Raw genomic sequence first — 26,433 nt, forward strand, 5'->3', positions numbered from 1 at the left:
AAGAGATGCAGCACTAAGGCTATGTGGGTCTGATTTCCCAGACTACCTGCTCTGAGTGACACCTAACCAGGCTTGACTGGGCACCTCCTATGTCTTAGCCCCTGAATTAATCAGAGTGATTCTTTCCTGGGAACAAAAAGCAGATATTCTCTATCAGGGTCTCTTAATCTTTTCTGAGTACTGTCCCCACTGAGAGTCCAGTAGAAGCTATGAATCTTCTCCCTACAAAAAAGCACTCATGTACATTCAAACAAAATTGTTCTCAGTTTCCGTGATGCTCTTAGATAAAAAAATTTACAAGGCCTCCTGTTTCTGGTTTCTGGGGCCCCACACAAGTGTGCTGGGTGGAGAGAAAAGCTCAGTGTTTTTTTTTCTCTAACCCTATTTGGTAAGTTCCCTTTTTAGCCCTGGCCTCTTTCTAGCCAGGCTCTCAACTGTCTCCTGCGTTGCTGGAAAGTTCTGGAAGGAAGCATGGGCTCCAGAGGTTGGAATCGGTGTCTGGCTCTGGAATTGCTACTGCTGTCTCTGTCACTCCTGGCGATCAGCATTCAAGGTACTTTCTACCAACCGTCTGCCTGTGATTGTGCACTGAAGGTATGGTCAGTTGGGAAAGGGGAGATGGGATGTAGTTCAACCCTAGAAGCCGGATCTGGTATCTGGAAAGCAGATATTTCCATTCCAATACCATGGCCATGGCATGGTTGGGGAACCTTTCTTAGCACTGAAGAATTGAGCTTCATCTCCTTTCCCAAGGGGATGTAACCAAAACAGGACCCTGGGGAGAAGGAGAAGTAGGCTTCTCATATTTTGTCCCTTGGCTGGTGGTCCATGAAGTTGTGGAAAAGTGTTTTTTCATTTTGAATAAGAAGAAGCTCTACACTGACAGCTGCCGTATTTTATGCTCTGACACATTGTACTTCATTAGGCATTCTTTGAGACCTCTGTATATGTGAGGTGTTGTGTCCTGAGCCAAGGTAAATGACATTGTCATTTACCCAAAGAAAAGATAGATCAAAATTGTAGGAAGAAAAGCTTGGAAAGGATTGCTGTCTGGGGTCTCCAAATGAGGGTCTGAGAAGAGGCTGGAAGTGCGTCAGCAACAAGGGAACCTTAACGCATCTGATTACTAAGAGTTAAGGTCCATTCCTCTGCCACAGCCTGTTCGGTCCCCGTCATGTGCCCAAGGGCTGAGCTAACTTTCCTTCTTCTGTTAGAGCTGCCTCACCCTCTTTCTTCATCCATCCTTCTTATGCAGCTGAGAAGCAGCAGTGAAGCCTTTGACTTTCTTGCTATTCCCCCAAGTAAATACTCAAGTCTTTTTAATTTAAAGGGCTTTAATGCTCACCACTCCGAGGATAACAGTAAAAAAGAAACAAACATGCGGTAGTTACACCGTGGCGTAAAATGATGATAGTTTGTAACTTTTAGGGAGGTGAGGGAGAATGTGTGGAGGATAGGTCTCTCACATGCTCTGCCTCTCAGGTAGAGTCCTTTGGTTCATGACTGTGTGAGTCTACAGCTGTATGGGTTCTGTGGACCTGACTCAATGCATAGGACATTGGTATGGCCTTGGGAGTTGGGACGGACGTGAAGTATTCATCTAACTATTGGGAAAAACAGGGTTGCCAATGAGAACTGGAATATTTCAGGACTTTCTCTTGGCATACTGAAAACATCCTGACAGTTGGTCGTTCTCTGACTTCTTTTCTAGGCTTCATCTTGGTCGTGTATTCTTCTTTGAAACATGCAGACCACACCTGATTGTGTTATCCTTTGAATGGATAATACTGGTTTTGATGAGGTTAGGTTATCTATTTCTATAACCTAGGTTAGTAAAATACAAATTAAGCACTTACTGGGTGTCAGACATTGTGCTAGGCATTTTGTATACTTTTTCATTTAACTTTCATTAGAAAATAGTGAGGTGGCTATTATTATCCACATTTTTCAGATGAGAATACTGTCTTTCAGAGAGATTGAGAAATCCTCCTAAGGGCACACAGGTCTAACTTCCAAACCATTTTATTACGATTTTGCCTTTCCTAGACTAAGGCCAGAGAATCTTGATGAAGGTCAATGTGCCTAAATCTCTTAATTTTACTGTTTGCCTTAAAAGAGGTGTTTTCTCTTACCTCTGGCTTATGTACATGCCTTCTTTCCACCTAGATTTCCCTCCCTCCTCCCCTCTCCCTGCCTCTCTCTTAGGCATCTGTTTTCATGTGACTTCTTCCTGGACTGTCTGCTTGTGACTGTGTTCTGAAGGCATGGTCAGATTGGAACCTCAGGCTCCAGATTATGGTTTGTGAACTGCTTGATTGATCGTCTGTTTCCTTGAACTTTATGAAGACAGAAACCACGTGCAGTGTTGTGCGGCTGCACTTAGCACAGGCCTGGAGTGTGGCATGTGCTTGATAAATAATTGTTACACAAATGCATGAACAACTTCAAAAAGTTTCCTTTTGAATGATACATCCATATCTTCCTGAAAGTGCAAGTAGTTCTCTCCTCTGCAGTAAGGGATGCTTCTGTGGAAAAGTTTGAGAAGCACTCTTAGCTCTCTTCTTCCTTCTCTCCTCAGACTTGGGTTTCTCAGCTCTTTGGTTTCAAGGCAATGATTCAGGGCACGCTTCACAACTAGCCAATTCCCCATCTGTCCACAACACTTAGCAGGGTGAAGTAGAAAGAGTATTGTACTAGAAATGAGATGACCTGTGTTCTATCTGGTTCCATGCTGTGGGATTTTCAACAAATCATTAAAGCTTCCTGAGGCTCAGCTTCCTCAGCTCTATAATGGGTATAATAATCTGTTCCTCTTTTCTTCAAGGGGTTGCTATTAAGATCAAATAAAATAAAAAATGTGCAATTGCTTTGCATTTGTGACACACACACAATCTGATACAGGTGAAAGCCTGGAAAGAGCATCAGTAAATTCCTAAGCCGCAAGCACTCACCTGAGCCCAAGACCAGAACTTCTGTCTCTTAAACATCTTCTCTAGACTTTCCAGACACATGTCTAAAACTTAACTCATCATCTCTATTCCTGCTATGTATTGCTATTTAACAAGCTGCCACAATACTGTGGCTTAAAATAATAATGATTTACTTTGCCCACAGATCTGGGGGAAGACTGTTCATCCTGTCTCATTCGGTGCTTTTCATGTGCTTGCAATCACATTATGGTGTGGCCTAGAGTCATGCAAGGCTCTTCACTCACAGGGCTACTGCCTGAACTGAGGGAGGCTCAAAGAGCTGAGTGGCTGGTACCACCCAGCGGAAACCTCCCAGAGTTGGTGTCCCAAGAGAAACAGGCAAATGCTGCATGGTCTTTTCTAAGCTAGCTTTGCAATTCACACTTCAGTTGTATTCCATTCATTAAAGCCATCACCAAGCCTACTCAAGTTCAAGGGGAAGGGGCACAAAGTCCATCACTTGATGAGAGGACTGTCAAAAAATTTACAGACTTAAAAAAAAACAAAAAACAAAAAACTACTACAATCCTTCTTCCCCCAAAACCTACTGCTCTTCCACTGTTCCCCACCTCTATAAATGACATCTCCACTTGTCCGGTTGCTCAGGCCAGAATTCTAGAAGTCATCCTTGATTCTTTCCCCTGCTTCTCATGCCCAGTGAGTAAGTCCTGTTAATTCTACTTTCAAAAATATCTCTCAAATATGTACAATTCCATCCACCCCCATGCTATCTATCTTAGATCGAGCCACCATTTTCTCTTATCACCAATTTCCACAATGATGCGCTATCCTAACTTCTCTATTTACTGTACTCTCTTCTAGATAACCTGTTCTCCACCCTGCTGTTGATATACATTTTCTAAAATGGTTCTCTGTTTACTTCACTCTTCTGCTTAAAATCTTCAGTAGCCACTGTGGTAAATGAGAAAGCAGAAGCTGTGAGTGTAAAGTTCACATTTCATAATAAGCTCACTTCCTGGCCTCCTTAGTCTATGTTTTGCCAGTGAGCTACTTCCTGTTCCATAAACAAATCTCATTTTGGTGTTTCTGGGCTTTTGATTCTTTTCCCGTTTTGTTGGACTATTCACTACCCCCAGTCCTTATCTTTCCCTTGTTTCATCCCACTTAGACTAATTCCTTTTACAGAAGCCATTCTCAACCCCCAAATTCAAGTGATGTGCTCCCTTTTATATGCTTTCTAAGCATTCCATATTTTCCTTTTCCTAACACTTATCATCAGTAGTGAAAGCATCTGATTAATTGTGTGGATTCACTGGAATGAAGCTCAAGGGAAGGAGCTGCATCTATCTATTGTATGCATACAGAGTCAAGTACATAGTAACTGCTTACTGCATAGTTATTAGATGAGTGAATACATGAGGAAGTTCATGTATGCATGTATGCATGGAGGGATGGGTGGATGGAGGGAGGAAAGAAGCAAAGGAAAGAGGGAAGGAATAAATTTTGTCATTGTTTCAGTCAACCTGGGATCTCAGAGTAGCTCTTACTGGCCCTGATAAATTCTTTCTCGCATTTCCCACAGAGGCTATTTCAAACTTTCACCCTATCCTCAAGGCCCCTTACCTCAGTCCTCTGCCCTCTCAGCAAGGTATGTGCCTCCTTCTTTGCAGAAGAAATGGAAACTAGAGACCATTAGGCAGGAGGCCCTTCAACTTCCTGCCCACTATCTTCAAACTAGTAACTTTTCTCCACCACCAACTGTCTTTCCTCCTCCTCTTTTCCTTCAGAGGATGAAGTATCCCTCATCGCAGCCAAGACCTGTGCCATCAACTCTGCTCTGAGACCCCCTAGCCCAGGCTCATCAATTACCTCCCTTCTCTTCATGTCTTTCCTCCACTGAATCCTTTCCTTGGCTTACCATAGATTAGGTCTTTCCTTCTTTGAATAACACTAAGAACAAAAACAAAATACTCTCTACTTTTTCATGACCCTTTACATAATGCCCTACCATTCTTTTTCCCATTCAAATTGCAATGTCTGAAGAGAAGAGTCTATTTTTATTGTTTCTCCTTCCTCACCTTCAAATTGCATTGCAATGTTGCCCACTGAACTCATTATAGTTCCCATCTCAAAAAATAGTAGCCTACTCAGCTTCTCACCAAGACACAAACCTGGGGTCTTAGTAGCTATTGCAAAATTACTTCCTAAAAAGGTTTGTACAGGCTTGTTAAATATTTAATCTTATGAGAGAGCTCCAGGTAACTCTGTCTCCACATCTTTAATGCTCATCTTCTTTTCTTCCTTAAGAATTTTACTAGAAGCCATGTGTTTTGTTTTTATTATTTTTATTTTTCTCAATATACAAGAAAACCAAAGAAGTCAACCATGTGTCTTTTTTTTTTTTTTTTTTTTTGAGTAACCAGAACTTACTCTTTAAAACCTTTCTCTTTCCTGGGGAGACTCTTTGGTATGGGATTATGACTTCCTTTGACCTGAATTTTTTCCCTTTACAATTCTGTTTTTCTACAGACAAGAAACATGGGTGGGCACAGGCAGGATCTGGTTCTATTTGTTCTTTTTTTAAAAAGCGAAAGTGAGTTTATTAAGAAAGTAAAGGTATAAGATCCAACTTTGTTACTTTATCCCAGCCATCCAGACATATCACCAAATACTTCCTGTTAGAATTAAATCAAAATAGTGATTTTTTAAAAGGTTGCTTCACCTACTTCCTAAAAGATGGAATTGTTAAGAAGGCAAATCAAGATTTTATCAGCAGTTAATCACTTCTTTATTTCTCAGTAAGAAGTTACAGCCAACCATCAGGACAGCCTTTTTGGAATTGTTACACATGGGTGGTTAAGGAGGGAGGGAGGAAAGTTACAATATTGTATGCGTACCTGTCATCAGCACTCATAATATACTGAAATGGGCTGGGCATGGTGGCTCACGTCTGTAATCCCAGCACTTTGAGAGGCCGAGGCTGAGGTCAGGAGTTTGAGACCAGCCTGACCAACATGGTGAAACCCCGTATCTACTAAATACAAATAATTAGCCAGGCATGGTGGTGGTGTATGCCTGTAATCCTAGCTACTTGGGAGGCTGAGGCGGGAGAATTGCTTGAACCTGGGGGATGGAGGTTGCAGTGAGCCAAGATTGCACCACTGCACTCCAGCATGGGTGACAAGAGCAAAACTCCATCAAAAAATTACATATACAAATGATCTGTCTGGTGTTACTACCTGCCTCTGTCATCAGACAGTGGATTGTGTTATCTTCCTGAGTGTATGAGACATGCTGGGGAGTCTGCCAAGGATGACCTAGCTCAGTTCTTCTCAACCAGGGTGAACATGGGAGAATTTTGTCCCTCAAGGGACATTTGGCAATATATAGATACATTTTTGGCTGTCACAACTGGACAAGTGTTACTGGCACCTAGTGGGCAGATACCAGGGATTCTGGCAAACATCTTACAATGCACAGAACAGCTCCCTACAAAAATGAATTATATGGCCCAAAATGTCAATAATGTCAAGACTGAAAAACATTGATCTAGACTGCCTATTATGACCACTTCTATTAATTCATGTGGAAACAAGTAACAGAAGGAGAACAAGTCTGGAATATGTCTAGTGATTTTAAAATCCTGGAAAGAATGTCCTCCTAGGCTGTATGCTCCAAGAGGCCAGATACTCTATCCACCTTGCTGACAGCAGAGTCTAGCACAGTGTCAAGCATGTTGTGGTTGTGTGATGACTGTTGCTGGCTTGAACTGATTTTGTCAGAGGGATTATAGGGCATGGGCTGGACCAATCAGAAGCACTGTAGAATTGAATGCCTAGGTATTTCTGAGTACAAACAAGGACAGGGTAAGCACTCAATAAACATTTGTTGAATAGATAGATGAATGGTTGGAAAGCTGAATGAACAGGAACTTGAAAGTCCTGGGGATACAGATAAAAATCTTTTAGTGGTTGGGAATGTTTTGGAAATGATGGATATGTGGAAAGTGAACAGCTAGTATACATCATGTTGAAGAGCACAATTGAGTTTTTGTGTGGCAGCATATGACACCAGAGTGATATAGGACATATTTCCTCTTCTTCTACCTTTAGCTTTTTTTATACTGCTCTTTTTTAGGCTTGGTATACATATTCTAAGTTCTCTCTCCACAAAAAAAGCCAATAGACCTCACTTCATCTTGTACCTTGTCCTTATCATCTTTTCTTTCTCCTTACCTTAACCAAACCAGGTTTTTAAAAATACCCCGAGGCTTATACAATTTGGAGTATTGTCAAGAAAAAGAAAAAGAAAAGAACAAAACTAAATACAAATAGGAACAAAAATAAATTCAATTAGAACAAAAAAAGAAATCCCAGGGAATTAGTACAAGTTTAAAAAATACAAATACTACTCAGATCATGAGAGCAGAAAAAATAGCACCATATTTTTAATTAATGAAATGCCTTCATGCTTCCATAATACTTTGCTACTGAATAGCTCTGGCTGTTGTTCACTTCCAACCTGCTTTCTCCTCTGCATCCCACCTGCAGCCCGATTGCAACGTGTCCACGGCCATTGCCGGTGAGTCAGCGCAGAGGGCAGCAGGAATATTCCTGGATGCTGTTGCTTCACTGAAATGGCTAGCAGGAACTTCCAAGAGTTTGCAACCCTCATACATGTATCCCACTAATCCCAACTAAGTAATTCCCATTTCTACTTCCCCTTAGCCAGATCTGAAAATGCCCATAACTGAGATGCCAACCAACAAAAGTGGAAATGTGATGAAGGGGATGTTGTAGTAGACAGAGGCCGTGGTCTAATTATTTGTGTTTAAGATATGTTTTGTAAAATGGATTACATGAATACACTGCTAGGGCTCCTCCAGGGCCATCCAAGAAGCCCTGAAGCTTCAGCTTCATCACTTTCACAGGGAATCTGCCTCTGATCCAAACTTTGTGAAATAATAGTTTAAACAGTCTCCACTTTCTTACCTTCTAATAACTTGCTTCTAAATATATTGTAAATGCACACACAAGACATGAGCCGTTTTTACAGGAACACTTTTTTTTTTAACAGGACAAAACATTATTAAAGCTAAAATGTCACCATCTACTCTCCCCAATCCCACTCCCTCTCTGACTGTGTCTCTCAACATCCAATCCCCTTGCTCACTCCACACTACCCACTCACCGCCTCCTTGCTGTTGTTTACGTATGGCAGGCAAACCCCTGCCCCAGGGCCTTTGCTCTGGCTCTTTCCTCTGTCTGGGTCCCTCTTACGCCAGATATCCTCTTGGCCACCTCTCTCCTCCAAGTCTTTGCTCAGATGTGACCTACTTATCACCTTATAAATGAAGTTCACCCTTTTACCCCTACCAGTACTTGTGACTCCCCTTACCCTATTCTAGGTTTTCTCCTCTGTCATGGCAATTATCACCTCCTTACATACTATATAGTGTGTTCGGTTAGCGTGTTCATTGCTTACGTCTTTTCACCCCACTCTAACGCAAGCTCGGTTAAGGTAGGGATCTTTGCTGCTTAGTTCACTGATGTATCCCAAGTGTCTCAAATCGTGCCTGACAGATAGTTCTCAACAAACATTAGCTTTTAATCATCCTTTGGCTTACCTTAGTGGTCATCTCCTCCGAAGAGATTTTTCTTAGTATTTTCTCAATTTTCTATCCCTACCCTCCAGATAGGAATACATTCCCATAGCCCACTGTGTTTATTGTCAGGACTCAGAAAACAATGCCCCAAATTCATGGCCTCAGAAGCAGCCTTGGAAGGGAAAGTTTTTCTCTGACCTTCTCCTGCTCTCCTGTCTATCAGTCCCATTCTCCCCTAGGCTAGCCACAGACACTGAAATCCCTCTTTCCTAAGGCGGGCCATAGAAGCCAAAACCCCTTTTCCCCAAAGCCAGCTGTAAAACTTAAATATACCACCCTAACTTTCCTTGAGCCTTTCTATGTAAAAAAAAAAAAAAAAAAGCCATAAAGAAATTATCTGACCTATCTTGTTTAATTGTGAATCATAAGACCCCCATTCTAGAGAGGGCCTGCCCCACACGCAGGAGGAAGGAAGGAATCCGGCACAGAAAGACCAAGCAGAATCTAGACAGACAGGCCTTGCTGGGTTTCCCCCAAACAGTCTATTGGCATTCGATCATACCCTTTTTGTCCAATCATATTTCTCCATGACTGTTTTGTTTCAACAAAGCAACTCCATATGCTTTGTTGAACCTAAGCATAAAAACGAACGATTTGCCCTGGACTGTTTAGTTTTCATTGGAAGTCCATTCATTCCCCAGGCTCTGCTTACACGTTAATCTGTATGCCTTTCTTCCTTAATCTGCCTCTTGTCAGTGATTTTTGGCAAACTTTCAGAAGGGGAACGGGAAGCTTTCCCTTGGTCCCCACATTACCTTTATAACAGTCACCAATATAACATATTAGGATTATTAGTTTGTGTGTCTGTCCTCCCACATTGTTGTATTAAATATTTTTAAATAGAATAATGTACTTTTTATGTCTATGCCTCTAGGGACTAACAAAATGCTTACTGAGCTAGGAATAGACAGGAAACACAAGACCAGAGAGGAGATATGACTTGTCATCAGTTTACTTGAAATCCTACTGGTATGAGAGTAAGGGAGAGAGCCAGGCCCAACCTCAGTTGGCCTTACTCAATTCTTTTATTTTCTGGGGATAGTACTAGATGAATTATAAGCAACACCCCCTTCCCCCATGCCCACTTTTCAAGCTCCAACTTTTCTTGAGTTCCTGAGCAGGAGACCTGGACTTCCAATGAAAACCATAGTCACTTCTCCTAAGCAGAAATCCCTTCCTTCTCGCCTGTTCCACCAGCCCAGCCTATACCCTAGGCCTCTCAGCAACACTGCCTTCTCTATGTCAGGTCTGACTCTGACTCTCATTGGCAGGTCGCTTGGTACATATGACCGTGGTCTCCGGCAGCAATGTTACTCTGAACATCTCTGAGAGCCTGCCTGAGAACTACAAACAACTAACCTGGTTTTATACTTTCGACCAGAAGATTGTAGAATGGGATTCCGGAAAATCTAAGTACTTTGAATCCAAATTTAAAGGCAGGGTCAGACTTGATCCTCAAAGTGGTGCACTGTACATCTCTAAGGTCCAGAAAGAGGACAACAGCACCTACGTCATGAGGGTGTTGAAAAAGGATGGGTATGAGCAAGAATGGAAGATCAAGCTGCAGGTGCTTGGTGAGTCAGGGGAGCCAAAGGGCAAATCCCCACTCCAGTGGCCCCGGATGGACCACCGTGGCTTCCTGGGAGGCATGGGGCATTCTCGGGGAGGAGGAGAGGAAAACCTCAGGACAGGTTTGATTCATTTTTCCTTGATGCAATTCTATTTGGGAGTAAGCCTAGGTCAACAGACCCCCAAATTAACAATCTTAGGACATTTAACACCTCTTCTGAAGTTAGTGAGTCTAAGCTTTGAAGAGAAGGAAAACTAGAGGTTTCCTATTTCCTTCATTTTGTCCTGTGATCATCCTAAATCAGCTCAGCTCATCTTAATTATATCTCTGAAATTAGGTTTCACTGGACTTAAGATAAAAGAGAATGTATTAATATAAAGAATGGGGCAGGAGTTATTAGGAGAATTTTTCAACTTTCATAATGGGCGGGACAAAAAAACTTCCACTCATAGCTCCAGTCTAACCAGTTTATATTGAATAAGGACCAGGACATTATACTTGGAGCCAGACAGACTTGGGTTCAAAACTCTGGTCAGTTGCTGACTAGCCATGCAACCTTGAAAAAAGATCTTCACATCTCCATGCCCATATTAGGTAAGACTCTTTCGATAGCAAGTAACAGAAACTAATCCAATGTACCTTTACCAAAAAAGAAGAATTTAGTTTAAGAAACTGGGGCTATTTAAAGCAATTAAAAGAGCTAGGAAGGGCTGAAGGGGAGAAGATTGAAAACCAGGGTCAAGCTAGAACCCCTAGCTTCAGGAATCTGTGGACTGTGCCTATGGATTTGGATTCCTGCCATTTTACACATGTTATCTCTCAAAGCTTAGACTTTTGCTCCTCTGAGTTTCAATTCTCAGGGCAATTTAAAGACAGAGAAACTGATAGTCCCAATTTAGTTCAAGTATGTGTACCTGATATAAACAATTATGGTGAAAGGGTCAGATTATAAGGCAGAAACATGGATATGGGGAGAGCTCCAGCGGTTGGGGTATGCAATTCTTGTAGAAGAGTGGGGCTAAGTGTCCAAGAGTGGTGCTCCCTTGAGAGCCTTAGGTTCTTCATCATATTATGAGAATAATTCTACTTACCTTTTAGGATGTTATTAGTATCAAAGTAGATAAGGAAAGTGAAAACATTTTTTAAAATGTCAAAACGTGCAAATGAAGAGTGTTGTATACATTCAAGTTCCACCAGCCAGACAGTCCCTGATCCAAGCAGATTCCCTTCTCACTCTTCTTCCATGTCATATGGGCTGAAAATTCAGAAAGTCCTGGGAACAAAAATATTCAAGGTCTCTTACAGTGGTTTTCTGGTTAACACGCTCTACAAGATTTTTTTTTTTTTTAAAGCCCTAATGTGTATCATTTACCAACTTTGTAATTTCTGTGGTTTAAATACCACTACCACAGTTGATTTCAGTAAACTAATGGTTTCACAAAAAGCTTGCAAAATTTCTGAGTACTTAAAAATCCACAAACTGTCTTGGGCTTCAGCATACCCTGCCTGAGGGTAAGATTTCCAGGATGTGGTTAGCAGAAAAAAAATGGTCCTCTGGTCCAGCCCAAGCATTTCTGACAGCTCATAGCGAGCATCTTGGAGCTGGACAGCCCAAGCTGGCTCAATTAATTCCATCAGCAAAGTGTCCAGTGCTATGCTGATCACCATGGGAAATGCAGAAGGAATGTAAGATATGAGGCCAGAACACAGGAAATGATGAAAACCAGGATGAAAATTGCTCAATTAAAGCATGTAGGGGAAGTCCAGTCAACTTTTGTCTCCTCTGTAGTCTGAGCAATCTTTTAGCAATCTGAGATTGGCTTCACAGAGGAGACAAAACTAGAGTTCTAGAGACTAGATTGGTAGAGCTTCTAGAGCCTCTCCACACATACAACCAAGAGACAAGCTCTGATCTGGTCAATTCTCTGCCGTATTTTAATCTTATGGGGTTTGAACTGCATTGATTCTGCAGATGTTTTGCCCTTGACCAGAATGAAAAGATCTCAGAGGACTGCAGGTAAACCAGCCTTAGCCAAGGAAAGACCAGATGCAGGGACTATCTCTCATTCTCTCTGGCAGCAGTACAACAATAATAATGGTAAAATGACCTCTAGAATGTATGCAATACTTACATTCTGCAAAAAGCAATTATCCATGACAGGTGACATTTTATCTTTACTAGCATTGTGTAATGAGGTAGAGTCAGTTTACAGATGACAGCAAGGGGTTTAACTACCTTGCCTAATGTCACTCCACTAGAGTCAAGTCCAGGACCCAGACTGGTCTCACTCCAAAACTAGTGTTTCTGTGCCTGCTTGCCTCCCTTCCCTTCCTTTCCCTTCCCTTCCCTTCCCTTCCTTCCTTTCTCTCTTTCTCTTTCTTCCTTTCTTTCTTCTTCTTCTTTTTTTTTTTTGAAGGTCTTCTCCTTCTCCTTTTTGAAGGTCTGCTGGAATGCAGGGGTACAATCATAGTTTATTGCAGCCTTGAACTCCTGGGCTACAGCAATCCTCCTACCTCAGCCTCCTGAGTATCAGGGACTACAAGTGCACACCACCACAGCTGGCTACTTTTATTTTCTATTTCTTTGTGAAAACTGAGTCTCTCTATGTTGCCCAGGCTGGTCTCTAACTCCTGGCTGCAAGCAATCCTCCTGCCTCAGCCTCCCAAAGTGCTGGGATTACAGGTGTCAGCCACTGCACCTGGTTGTGTTTTATCCTTTCTATCTCATAACTACTTCATTCATTCTTTCACAAGATACTTATAGAATACCTGCCATGTGGCAGGGATTGTGCCAGACATGGAGATACCAAAGTTAGCAGACCAATCTGTTTGTCACAATTGACGTGGCTGGAAGTTACATGAAGTTCTCTGTAGCTCTGCCAGAGTCTACAAGGCTGGCACCTGCACTGGATAGTTGTGCAAAGGACTTTGCCACGCACAGGCAGGTACCTCTTACCTTAGGACTCTTGCCAAATCTGAACCCGATAATTCTTGAGAGACAGACCAGTCAAGGTGCCTGCCATGAACCATTGCTAGAGAAGGGTCCCTGAGCATCTCAGACAGTTGGTATACTAAGTCTGACCCCAGCAAGTCTCTGGGCTATTCGTTCAAACTCACACATGATCATAACCCCATTTTGTTCCCAGAGCATATAATGGACTCTGGCGCCCCCTCCAGGACCCAGCTTAGCTTCACTGCCTAGGAGCAGCGCTTGCAGTCTGTGAGGCCTCAGGAGGTCAAGGCTGCTCACTGGCTCCCTCTGTAGAACTTCTTCTTCATGACTCTGCCTCCTGGGGCACTCAGGCCCCTTCCCTGGGTCCCTTCGTTCTTTGTTAGCTAAACCTTCATAGCACGAATGCCTCACTGTCTCATCTTATAACATCCTCCTCACTTTCAGACCCTGTACCCAAGCCTGTCATCAAAATTGAGAAGAGAGAAGATGTGGATGACAACTGTTATCTGAAACTGTCATGTGTCATACCTGGCGAGTCTGTAAACTACACCTGGTATGGGGAACTCCCGAAGGAGATCCAGAACAGTGTTCTTGAAACCACCCTTAAGCCACACAAACACTCCAGGTGTTATACTTGCCAAGTCAGCAATTCCGTGAGCAGCAAGAATGGCACGTTCTGCTTCAGTCCACCCTGTACCGCGGGTAAGAAGGATCCCTGGGAGCTGAGGGGGGCACAGGGTAACTGGAGTTCTGTTGAACGAAGAAAGGCTGGGGGTTCTATGCAGCCTCCTTGCACGGTGTTGTGGTCAATCCCTAAGGTGTCTGGGAGAGCTGGGAGATGTGGGTTCTGCCGCCAGCTCTATGACCAACTCCCAGCCAGCTCACCTCACCTTCGTGGGACTCAGTGTTCTCACCTGCAAAGGACGTTTGACAGAGATCTCTGATGCTTCTCTTCCCTCTCCCGGTATAACAAAGCATAGTCCTGACACCTGAGGCCAGGGTCATTGTAGAGCAGTCTGAAACATCAGGGTGAGCAGGGAGAAGGAAGGGCAAGTGGGCAAGCAGCTGTCTAGAGGAGCTTCGTTCGACAGCCAAAGTCAGCCAAAGAAAGAGGGACCGAGGTCGTTAGATAGCCAAAGTCAGCTAAGGAAAGAGGGACTGAGGAGATGGGCCTGAGAGAGGCCATCGAACAGGCGTGAGAGCCTGAGCTTCAGGCGAAGCTTCTCCTCCTCAGGCTGATGTTCCTAGGTGAAGTTAGGAAGCCAAATTCCCCTGTCTCCTGGGAGGATCCACTCATTGGAGTGTCACACCTGCTCCAGATCAGGCCTACACTGGTGCTAGCATGGGACAGCTAAGGCCGTGGGTTTTAGAGTCGGTCACAGCTGAGATCACTTCTAGGACTGTCACTTACTAGCTAAACAAGTTTCTTAGCTTCCCCAAGTCATGTTCTTCCTAAATAAAGGACAAAATAACAGTTCTTATCTCGTACTAAGGATTCAATGAGACAAGACATGGAACCTGCCTATCACAGTGCTTGACAAGTCCTTAGTAAGCGGGAGCTAAATGAGATGCAGTCTCTTAGAGTTTTAGGGACCCCTTAATAAACTTGGATCAGTATCTCCAGCACTCTGGGCCCTGTACCCTCCACAATCCTGAAATCAGATCCCTGAGCCCTGGCGTACACATTCTTCTAGAATAACTCAGACCTGAGGTGCTCACCTTCACCTGTGACCCCTGTCATGCCCAGTCAGCAGGGATTCTGGCCTCTGAGAACGTTGCTGTTTCATGGTCTTCCTGGGCTCTGTCTATGCTCCTCATCTGCACTGATTTCTTTATCTCTACTCTCACATGTGGACTACGGAGCCTGCATGCTCTTCCTTATTCTTCCTGACTCATTGGAGTTAGGAGCAGCCTCTCCTGATATGCCCTGTTCTTCTGCCACCACAGAGCCACTGTGACAGTTTGGTGTTTGACCATGAGAACACAATTTAGCTGGTGGTTCCAATACCACCTTCATATCAATATCACATCCTGAGATCCAGAAAAAGGCAGAAGCACATTCCTTGTCCTCTATAAAATGGGTGTGACTGTTCATCCGAAGAGTGGGTTAAAACAATAATAAATCCATTTTCTTTTTGGAAGGGTAAACCCATCTATCAGTTTTTAGTCACCCAAATTATCCTAGAAAGCGCCCTCAAACTCCCTTCCCTATTGTATCACTCATTCCTTTTTTGTTTTGATTTTCTCCAGCTCAGCCCTGCCCCACCCCAGCATCTAAGTTTTCCTTCCATCCTCTTTCTTTTTCTTTCCTTTTCTGTCTTCCTTTCCCTTCCCTTCTTCTTTCTAGCTAGTGCAGATACTTAGTGGGGTGGAGAAACAAGGAAAGGAAGTGATCCTTTTCTCTCTAAAGTCAGTTGTGCATTGTATTATGTGGTCATCTGTCTGTACCTGAAGAGCTACCCTACCTCATTGATGTCCAGAGTAGGGCAGTGATGCTTTCCCAGGCCACAGATATGTCAAGATAACCTTTGAGCACAGGACCCAGCTAAGCCAGTGATATTTAAGGAATTTCTGCACTTTTTATACTTTATGTTTGGGGAGATTGAGGAAGAGAATGTCCCAGGCAAATAGGATGGGATTCGGGGAAGAAATTCATTCCACTGTTCTGTGAGCTCCCACACCAGTGTCCAGTAACCCTGCCCCTTCTCAATACATTAGTCAAGATACCTAAGTGTATAGGATTTTCTTGCTCTTTCAGCCCGGTCCTTTGGAGTAGAATGGATTGCAAGTTGGTTGGTGGTCACAGTGCCCATCATTCTTGGCCTGTTACTTATCTGAGATGAGCTCTTTTAACTCAAGTGAAACTTCAAGGCCAGAGGATCTTGCCTGTTGGTAACCATGCTCCTCACCGGGACAGAAACTGTATAGGATGAATGGAAGCATGCTGCTGAATTATCAACGAGGATTTTCAAGTTAACTTTTAAGAACTGGCTATTATTTAATTTTATATCTCTTTGTGGTTTTCTAGTAAACATATAGACATAGAGATACACACATGTTTTTCCCACCAAAAATTGTGACAACACCGTGAATGTTTTATTATTTTTTAAAAAATAAACATTTGATATAATTGTCAACTAACTGAATTCCTGAAGTTGTCCCAAATCTGTCAGACAGTGCCTGCTCCATCAGCCGGGAGAAACTGGAATCTGGAAACACAGAGGGGAGAGTCTGGGGCCACTGGCTCCTGTGTGTCAACACAGCTGAGGAGCCAATTTGTGCTACCTCTGACTCTTATTCCAACATCCATGCCAAGCCTCCTGGGGTGCCAGCTCCCCTGCCAAGCCTTTGCCTCCTTTCCAATGGCTTGCCTTGCTCTGGCCCCTCTGAGGACCACTCTCCTTAAGTCTGCTGCAAATATAGGTTCAGGCTTGCTCCCTCAGAAGGAAGGATGCAGCTCTATCTCATAAGAAGCCTTCCTGCCCCACAGGCCTTGCGCAGGGAGCTGAGTTCTCTCTCCTCTTTTCCATTGATGCTGTGTGGGCAACTTCTCAACTCCCAGTTGTTTCATGGGATCCCAAAAAACCATCAGATCGACACAGTGGTCTCACCAGAGTTGTCCACTATGTGCAGGTAGGAGTCCCCAGGCCCACCAATGACGTAACACCTGGGATTTTTGCTTAATGTCCCCTCCTCTAAGTCTCCTCATGTGCCTGGAGCTGAGAGAGTCACAACAGAATGCAATTCCCCTTCAGAAAAATCTGCCCGCCACAGACTGCTTGCCTTTAAAACCAGACCAGCCTCCCTAACCGCATTTGTGGCCCTTCCCTCCTCACCCCATCTCCTTGGTGATAGAGACAGTGCTGTGTGTGTTTGCCACACCTTCTCATTTTCCCCTGGGTGAGTGAAAAAACTCCTTGTCCCAGCTACTTTTGTGTTTAGCTGGAGCCATATCATGAAATCTGCCCAAAAGAAAGTGGGTGGAATGGATATGGCAGGAGTGAAGGACTTCAGAAAGTGGGGCTACATGATGCAAGGAACTGCAACGGAGCCATTGCTTGGAAGGCAGCTGCCTGCCCTGCATTGCACAAGCATGATAAGAAAGGTAGGCTTTTGTCTTTTCCACAAGTCAACCTGGGCTCCCGAAGAAACCCACCACCCCAAGACCAGCCTGTAGTCCCATCCAAAATAACTTCTGAGCAGCCTGCATCCCCATCGGAACTCACTTCTGAGCAGCTTGCATCCCCATCGGAACTCACTTCTGAGCAGCTTGCATCCCCATCGGAACTCACTTCTAAGCAGCTTGCATCCCATCCAAACTAAGCCCTGAGCAACCTGTCTCCTCATACGAACTCACCCCCAAACAGCCTGCATCCCATCCGAACTCACCCCTGAGCAGCCTGAAGCCCCATCCGAACTCACCCCTGAGAAGCCTGCATCCCCATCCCAGCTCACCCCTGAGCAGCCTGCATCCCCATCCCAACTCACCCCTGAGCAGCCTGCATCCCCATCCCAGCTCACCCCTGAGCAGCCTGCATCCCCATCCCAGCTCACCCCTGAGAAGCCTGCTTCCCCATCCCAGCTCACCCCTGAGAAGCCTGCATCCCCATCCCAGCTCACCCCTGAGAAGCCTGCATCCCCATCCCAGCTCACCCCTGAGCAGCCTGCATCCCACCAGAACTCACCCCTGAGCAGCCTGCATCCCATCCGAACTCACCCCTGAGCAGCCTGCATCCCATCCGAGCTGACCCCTGAGCAGTCTGCATCCCATCCGAGCTCACCCCTGAGCAGCCTGCATCCCATCCGAGCTCACCCCTGAGCAGCCTGAAGCCCATCCCAACTCACCTCTGAGTAGTCTGCATCCCTATCCCAACTCACCCCTGAGCAGCCTGCATTCCCATCCGAACTCATCCCTCAGCAGCCTGCATCCCCATCCGAACTCATCTCTGGGCAGCCTGTATTCCCATTCAAACTCACCTCTGAGCAGCCTGCAGCCCCATCCGAACTTATGGTTGAGTAGTCTGCAGTCCCACGCGAACTCACCTCTGAGCAGCCTGCATTCCCATCCGAACTCACCTCTGAGCATCCTGCATCCTGCACATGGACCATTTCCATTACCTTTCTGCATCTTGCACATGGACCAAATCCACCCTTCTCCTTCCCCTCACTTTTCTCAGTGAAAGAAGAGGTTTTCTTTTCGGGAATGTCATGCCCGCACGCGCGCGCACACACACACGCACACACACGCGAGCGCGAATGGCATAAACAAGCAGTAAGAAGGAAACAAATGCCACTTTCTGTCACAAATACGCACATTGCTCAGCTGCTAAGGAACCAGCGCACCTCTGCGGACGTTGTATTTGTATTATTTCCTTGGAAATAATACAAGTTACTTGGAAACCTGAGGTAAATCTCACCTTAGATGGCTCAGGTCACAGGCACCAATGGTTCCCTGCTCCTCCCATCCCTCAAGGCAGTGCCAGATACATAATTTGTGGGGCTCAGTGCAAAATGAAAATGGTGGCCCCCCTTGTTTAAAAAGCAAGGAAAATGTGCCAGTAACAGTACTGAAATATTAAGCTTTTTCCTTTCTTCCACAGTCTCTCTACTTGAACTGGCATTTTTTTATTTGCTTGCTATTTAATGCTGTTCTAAGTAAAGGCAAATTAAAAATTTAAATTTTCGTGAATTTTACTTTTTATATTTTGAAATGTCAGTTTTAAATGAAAATAAAATATTTAATTCATATTTGGAATCATTGCAATTACTCAGTTCATATTTCATGGCTTGTGCATGCATATATATTTTGTTCTTATTGGAAGTGTGCAAACGCTGCAAAAATCCAACTTAACTTTTTTATTTTACTTCTTGTTGCATACATGTTCTTCCAACACTCTGTGACAGCCAGTGGCTCCCATAACGTGACTACTTTGCACTTGCTTTAAGTTTCACTGAACTCCCACACATTTTAGGTAGGTCCGCTGGAGTGCCGTGCTCATAGGATATGAAAAAAGAATGGTGGCAGATATGCAGATTCCACGTATCTTCCCTTCTCATCTGCATGCTCCATTGTCCCAATGGACTTCCGTGAAAAAGCAGAAGCTGAAAGAGAAAATTATCAAGAATTTCCAGATAGTGATAGCAACAGCAGAGCACTAACCCAGGTACAGGACCCTTCTGACCTGGGGCCCCGTGTCACTGCACAGATCACAAGCTCGTTAAGCCAAATTTACCTCAGAGACAACTAATATCTTACACCAAGGCAACAGCCTTCTCTAGAAGTCACAAGGCCTGGTTCTTACGTTCCCCAGCCCCTGATATGTTTCTATGCATTAAAAGTTAGTAGAAACTAGGCACAATGGCATACATTGTAGTCCCAGCCACCCCCAGGGCTGCGGTAGGAAGATTGCTTGAGACCAGGAGTTGGAGGTTTCAGTGTGCTGTGATCGCACCTGGGAAAAGCCACTGCCAGTCCTGCCTGAGAAACAAAGCAAGACTCTGTATCTTAAAAAAAAAAAAAAAAAAAAAAAAAAAAAAAAAGGGTTAGTGTGTTCCCTTCTCAGTATACACAAGCCCATTTGTCTTTGTACAAAGAGGATACTCCAGAATTTGCCTCAAGTTCAAGTCATGAGTAGCCTCTAGTGAACTGAGGTCTCAGAATAAGTTGCTTCCCCTTGTCCTTCAGGCAGCTCAGGCAAGCTCCGGCACTGCCCTCTGCTGGCTCCACCGCAGCAAGTTTAAGTAAAATTTAAAGCCTTGGATTAGGTCAGTGCTTCTCAAACCCTAACTTGCCAGCAAATCACCGGGAGAGCTTGTGAAAATGCACACTCTGAATCAGTAGGTCTGGGGTGGGAACCAGCTTGTCTCAACAGCCAGCATGAGGTTGCACATGGAAGGCTGGCAAGGCCAGGAGCTCCTGTGGACTAAGAGAATGTAACCCTCATATCTGGCTTTGCACAAATAAGCAGCTTGGATTGGGCCCTTGTGTTGGGACCAGGTAGGGGTACATATAAATAGACCTGGCCCCTCATTTACAGCCTATATTTACCAAGTGCTTACCTATGCTGGGGTCCCATGCTGGAAGCCGCTTACTAATAAGGAACACTGACTAAGCCCATGTATGTTCCAGGCTCTGTGCCGAGCTTTCATTACCTGAATGGCTCTTTTCTTTTCGTTTCTTTTCTTTTCTTTTCTTTTCTTCTCTTTTGAGACGGAGAGTCGCTCTGTCACCCAGGCTGGAGTGCAGTGCTGTGATCTCCGCTCATTGCAAGCTTTGCCTCCCAGGTTCACGCCATTCTCCTGCCTCAGCCTTCTGAGTAGCTGGGACTACAGGCGCCCGCCACCACGCCCGGCAAATTTTTTTTTGTATTTTTTTAGTAGAGACGGAGTTTCACCATGTTAGCCAGGATGGTCTCGATCTCTCCACCTCATGATCTGCCGGCCTCGGCCTCACAAAGTGCTGGGATTACAGGCGTGAGCCACCGTGCCCGGCCGTGGCTTTCTTTAAGGAACAGGGCTGCAGGTTGTTTGGAGTGGAATTGTTTCCGAAAGTCTTCATTGAGGATTTGGACTTTAAATGGTTTCCTTGGCCAGAATAATTTTACACAACTGTTGGTATGATCAAAGCAGCCTTAGAAAGCCTTAGAAAGAGAGAGAAAGGACATCTCTCATTGTCCCTTCTTGTCCAGGAATAAAAGGATCAAGCTCCTCCGCAGTGTTCTTGAGCTATCTTCAAGTGCATTTGTTAAAGTGGCAGCTCCTGCACCTGGAGAGTGTGCTCTCTCTTCCCCACAATTCCTTCCACTCCTCCTCCCCCACCTCTAACCTCCTTAGAAGACTGCATGGTGGGGCAGAGGATGGATTTAGCCCAGAGCCACCTGCACCAGCTGGCAAATGCTAACCACAGGCTCTATTTTCTTTCACCAGCTGCTCTGCCCAGCCCTTTGCTCCAGTTCGGTGAGAGCCCACTCCTTTTGCCTGGTCCCCTCCCCCAACTCCACCCTGTCTGTCTTTCCTCCTCTCTCCTCCACCATCTTCTTCTCCTACAAATTTTTGTCACCATCATGTTCTATTCCCATCATCTTTCCATCTCTCATTTTTCTGTTCCTCTGTCTCACCCTATCCGGCTGATTATTTTTTTCATAACTCCCGCTTTTCACCCAGACCTCACCATGCCAATTCTGCCTCTGAAGTTCCAGCTGCCCATGAGGGTCTGCACATCCCCTGACAGGCAGTGCCTTGGTTTATTTCCTTCCTCCTCTACTGACATAGGAAACATAGTTCTCTCAAGAAGTGCCTCCTATCCCCGTGACTAACTTGGTCAGAGACTCCCTAAGGAGCCAACAACGCAGCAAACACGTTGGTTGCTTCTCTCAACAGATATTTGCAATAGGATTCCCAGAGGCACTTTTCCTAATGCCTCATATTAAGGGCTAGGACAAAAAGACTTCACATTCTAGAAAGCTGCAAATAAATTGCGGCAGCACCACCTCTAGGGCTTAGGAAGGGGTGACTGAACTGGTTTTACTACCCCAGTGCTCTTCACCCCCACTCTATATAAACAGAGCTGACTAGGGAGAGAAGAGAGAAAGAGGATCATCAACATCAAAAGTGTTGGAGTTTGGGGAGACCTGCAGCCTTCCCCTTCCCTTCCTATGGGTAAGTTTCTCCACCCATAGCGCCAAATGAAAGAGACCTCCAAGAGTGCCCCGTGAGAGGTTCAAGGTATGCAAAAGAAAGGGAGACTAAGGTCTCAATTCTAGGTTGGGTAGTGGATCTGTTGATTTTCTTCATGGTAGAAACATGACATTGCAGCAATATCTGGAGCAGCCTGTACACCCACTGTTTGGCATGGCAAAGATGTAGTAGTTTCCACAGTGGACGCTGCAGGCATAGTCAAGCTTCACCTGTCTTGCCACCCTGGCCACCACGTAAGCAGATCCCAGCAGCAAGAGGTTTTATTGATACATCATTGATGAGAGCTGAGTGGGAGGAAGGCCGGAAGAGGCCAAGCCAGAGATCTTCCACATCAGCACACTACTCAGTGGAGAGTCCCCCACCCCCACCCTGAAAGCCGTTACACCTGTGCTCTACAAAAAACAGAGACAACCACCAGCAGCCAGGTAACTAAGACATAATACGGTCCTCTCCTCCTGGCCCTATATCATTTGAGAAGCTGGAACTAGATGAGGTAAAATAGAAGGGGAAAGATCAGACCACACCCTCTTCCCTATTACAGATTTTTAGATCATGAGACAAGCTTGGGCTGAAGTGACAGGAACAAGTAAAAGGGGAGTTTTACATCTGAGCCGTACTGTTAAGTTACTGGAAGTGATAGAAACGAAAGTGAATGATTTTCCCAAAACATCCTTAAGTGATGGGAGGCAGATTTGACACAGTCCTTATGTGAATGGGGGAAAATAGTTCTTTGATGTTAGCTCCCAACACACCAAGTTCAGACTGTTCAAGAAACTGGTTAGATGTGTTCATTGAGCAGCTGCTATGAGTCAAACACCTTTGCAGATTTAACACTGAGAATGAGAATGGCAGGCATAGTTCTTATCTTCCTACATATTTCGTTCTAGTCTGGAAGATAGTCATAAGGAAAATTAGTAATTTAATCCCAATGATGTCAATGGCTGCATGTGTCATGACAATTGCTAGATGGAAGAACTATTTCAGACTGAGATAAGTTAGAAAGATTGAATCTTCTTTTGAGGGTCAGAGAGAGCTTCCTTTTGGAACCGAGACTGAAAAATGAAAGGTGTTAGGTAGGTCAGGAGAGTATGTGTGGAAAAGCTTTCAAGGAGGAAGAAGTAGGAGAATGCAAGGATGGCAGAGAAGGACAAAACAATCTGGTTGCCAGAAAGATTTGCACAAAAAGGTGCCTAAATAAAGCTGTTGCCTACTTTCTAGACAGTAAATAGCTATCTTGACTGGTGGCTCTGGAATAGTAAACCAGTTCTCAAAGTATGAAATATTATTTGTCATAATAATTCTGAGGTTATGATTTCACAAAATCAGAGTCCTATTAATGAAAGAAATCTCTTTTCCTAACGTGACTGAGGCCTGCTTATTTATTTAGAAAACTAGTGAGAAAATCTCACCGGTGGGGAGATTCAGCTGGGATGCAGTGGACCCATCTTCTGCCTAATCCCTTACACCCGTGTTTACCTTTCCCCAGTTTAAAATCACCTTTGAGTGAGCAAAGGAGAATTTCACTTAGCATCTGGCCAAAGATGAGGCATTTGCATTTGTAAAAGATGAGAAAGGATGAAAAGGACAGAAACTGTACCTCCTATATCAGCTGATTGTATGCAGGATACCCAAATAAATAAAGGTGGGGAAGAATTTTGTGGGAAAGGTTTTGTAGTAACTTGAAGAATCAAGAGAAAAGCTAAATATTAGCATCTAGATAGCAAGATTTAACGTGCAAAATTTTAGAATTCTTGATCAAGATAAATCAGCCCCAATTGTTTTCCAGACTTGTGACACTATGCTTCATTATGCAAATTTGTATAACCTTTGTTCTTTCTCAAGTTCCTTGAGATCTACTGAACAATTCAGTAAAGAACCTTATATATATATTCATGGTAAAGTGTGGTGTATTTTTTTCTAAGGAAAAACTAGTAAGGCAAGAGACACTGAAAAGCGTCAGTGATCCCTCCCCAGTCTCTTGCAGGGGCTTTGGAGGGGTAAGACTGGAGAATAATCAGCTCTATTCTTTTGTGAATTTCCAGGTAGAGTCAAAGATAGTTACTGGTAGCACCGGCCAGGTCCTCAGGCCAGATATACCCCTACACAACATAGCCGCTTCATTATTATTATTATTGTGTGTATACATTCAGTTTTATTGTTAACAAAGCAATTTGTACACTTCTAACGTTTAAAACTGAGCATCGTCCTTCCTTTCTAGTGACACAAAAAGAAAATTTAAAAATAAACAGGAACAAAATTACAAGAGAGAATGTGAATTCCAAATAAGATCCTACAGGTTCTGCTGATTCTCTCATTGAGTGGCAGGGCTCATTATCATTAGGAGAGATTTTATTTTGAAAGTGTCATCTTAAACTGCAAGGATGTCTGTCAGACATCACAATTAAACATGCCAAAAGAGAAGCCATGGTGTTAAAATGCCCACTTAACCCACCAAATACCTCATATCCACCCTTTGATGACTTTTTATAACCTCATTTTTAAAAGGTTTTTTCTTCCTTTTTTTAAATAAAAGAAAGTAGACAGATACATGTTGGTAAATGACTGTCCATATTCACATAGAGACATGCTGTACTCTCTGACCCAATATACAGAGAAAGGAGGAAAGAAGCTAGAATTCTATGCACTGCTACACAGGGGTCTGGCACTCTCCAGCTTCCAGCAGAGCGAAGGGAGAAGGTTTTTCTTTTCTCTCACAGAGCTTGGTGGTGTTGATTCCATACAGCTTTTGTTCAGACAGGAAGAGATAAGAATGAATTCTGAACAGAAAGAGGTAGAGAATCTTTTCCCATTGTGTTATGCTCAAGATATTGCCCCCCAAATAAGTTGAAAACCATGGTGCAGAGAAAAGAGACCTCAAGAACAGGGTGACTGAGCACAAGAGGGGAAATAAAGAAAAAAGACTGCAACTTGTTCCCAGGGATTGGAGAAAATTTTTTTAAAAAGTGTTCAGAACGTCAGTGTTCTGTTAGTCATCTTCTCCTTCATCCTCCTCTCCTTCCTCACCTTCATCATCATCTTCCTCTTCTTCACCTTCATCCTCATCCCTTTCTTCATCAGTATCTTCTAATCCTTCCTCCTCTTCATCATCGTCATCTTCTTCTTTCTCTTCTTCTTCTTCTTCATCATTCACATTGAGAACCAAGGAGCATTGTTATGCCTTTGGCCAAGTAGTACCTGTGATGACTTCTCCTAACTCACCAGCACCTTCATCAGAAAGTAAAGCAGGTCAAGAATCTCTCTGGTGCCTCAGGCTGCCTCTTCCTACTGGTTTTATTCTTCATTCGACTTGAACGTTTCGTCACATCCTTTCAAGATTTCCATTTGATTTCAATGGACTTTGAAGATGGATCACCATTCTCATTTAGATGAAATTCTTTGGAGATAACTTTTCAAAGTAAGGATGTTCATCAGAATAAAAATCTATTCTGTAACCTGATTTAGTATCTTCAAATTATGTCACTTCAACTCTGGTCAAATAATGCAGTTCCTCTTAGTCCTCCTCCACAAGCAGAGCAGACACTCCTGCATGGTTGACAAATGATATTACCCAAAAATAAGGGGTTTGGGCAATCAATGATCAATTCTGACCTCTTCTGAAAAAATGGTTGGCAGAATTTGTTCTATTTCTGTTCTACTTTCAAATTCTCCTCACTGGCTTGTTCACGAAGTCTGTTTCATTTTGTACTTCACCAATATGTTCAATTGCTTCTTGCTATTCTTTTTCTGAGGTTTCGTCTGCCCGGTTGCAATTGGAGTTGAGCTCCTTTTTACCGACTTGGGCCATTGTCGCAGACTTGGTGCCGCTCGGAGTCGGGGGCGGGGTTGCGGGGGGCGGTGTGGTGGCGGGGAGAAACGGGGACTGGGAGAGAAGGAACAGGGAAGCCGGTCGGGGGTAGGCGGCTTCCCCACACTTCACACGCACTGGCCGCTGGCGCTCGCTCCCTGGGTCAGGTCGCCTCCGCTCCTCATTCCCTCGCTCTCCCCGCACTTGCTCGCTCTCCCGGCACTTGCTCGCTCGCGCGGGCTGCCCTGATATACGATATGTAAAATGTATATAAAAGACAGTACAAGTGTAGTTTTTGTTTGTAATTTTTTCTCTTATCTGATTTAAAAGACAATTTTATAGAACAATAATTATAAATCTGTGTTAATAACACACATGTATGAAGATGTAATTTGTATGACAATAACAGCAAAAAATGGGGGCAAGAGAAAAAGCTATGTGAGAACAAAATGTTATATTATTGCAGTTAAGATCATTGTAATCTCCAAAGCAACTATGAAGAAAATAACTTAAATACAGTAAAAAAAAAAAAAAAAAAAAAGACAAGGGAACTTAAGTGTACAGTAGAAAAGATATATTTAATACAAAAGAGGGCACTAATAAAGAAAGAGAAGAACACACAAAAAATAAAACCCACAGGAAACTAATAGGAAAATGGCAAACATAAATCCTACCTTATCAGAAATTACATGAAATATAAATGGATTAAACATTATAAATAAAAGGCTGAGGTTATAAGACTGGATTAAAAAAAAATGGGCCCACTATATGCTGTGTACAAAGGACACAGTTTGATTCAAATACACCTACAGG

The 26,433-nt window shown here is 43.8% G+C and overlaps 1 protein-coding gene, 1 long non-coding RNA gene and 1 pseudogene across 4 annotated transcripts; 1 reads left to right on the forward strand and 2 right to left on the reverse strand.

The window, feature by feature from the left end:
* Positions 1 to 412: 412 nt before the first annotated feature.
* On the forward strand, positions 413 to 16,264 carry CD48 (CD48 molecule). 3 transcript variants are annotated; one of them, XM_005541240.4, is made up of 4 exons: positions 413 to 594; positions 9,867 to 10,169; positions 13,563 to 13,820; positions 15,877 to 16,264. In XM_005541240.4, the coding sequence occupies exons 2-4, from the start codon at positions 9,881 to 9,883 to the stop codon at positions 15,954 to 15,956; spliced, it is 627 nt and encodes a 208-aa protein (XP_005541297.1). In that variant the 5' UTR covers positions 413 to 594; positions 9,867 to 9,880; the 3' UTR covers positions 15,957 to 16,264. The 3 variants fall into 3 exon arrangements, with proteins under 3 accessions (XP_005541297.1, XP_005541296.1, XP_073895334.1); XM_005541239.4 differs by having other exon boundaries at positions 413 to 553; XM_074039233.1 differs by lacking the exon at positions 9,867 to 10,169 and having other exon boundaries at positions 413 to 553.
* A 2,695-nt stretch (positions 16,265 to 18,959) lies between these two features.
* Positions 18,960 to 20,872, reverse strand: LOC107130609 (uncharacterized). The gene is made up of 2 exons (XR_001492923.3): positions 20,271 to 20,872; positions 18,960 to 19,220 (listed from the first exon to the last, which is right to left on the reverse strand). It is a non-coding gene; the product is annotated as an uncharacterized lncRNA (long non-coding RNA).
* A 3,782-nt stretch (positions 20,873 to 24,654) lies between these two features.
* Positions 24,655 to 25,946, reverse strand: LOC102133096 (protein SET-like; annotated as a pseudogene).
* Positions 25,947 to 26,433: the final 487 nt, after the last annotated feature.

The sequence above is a fragment of the Macaca fascicularis genome, chromosome 1, assembly GCF_037993035.2.
Source record: "Macaca fascicularis isolate 582-1 chromosome 1, T2T-MFA8v1.1".
NCBI lineage: Eukaryota > Metazoa > Chordata > Mammalia > Primates > Cercopithecidae > Macaca > Macaca fascicularis.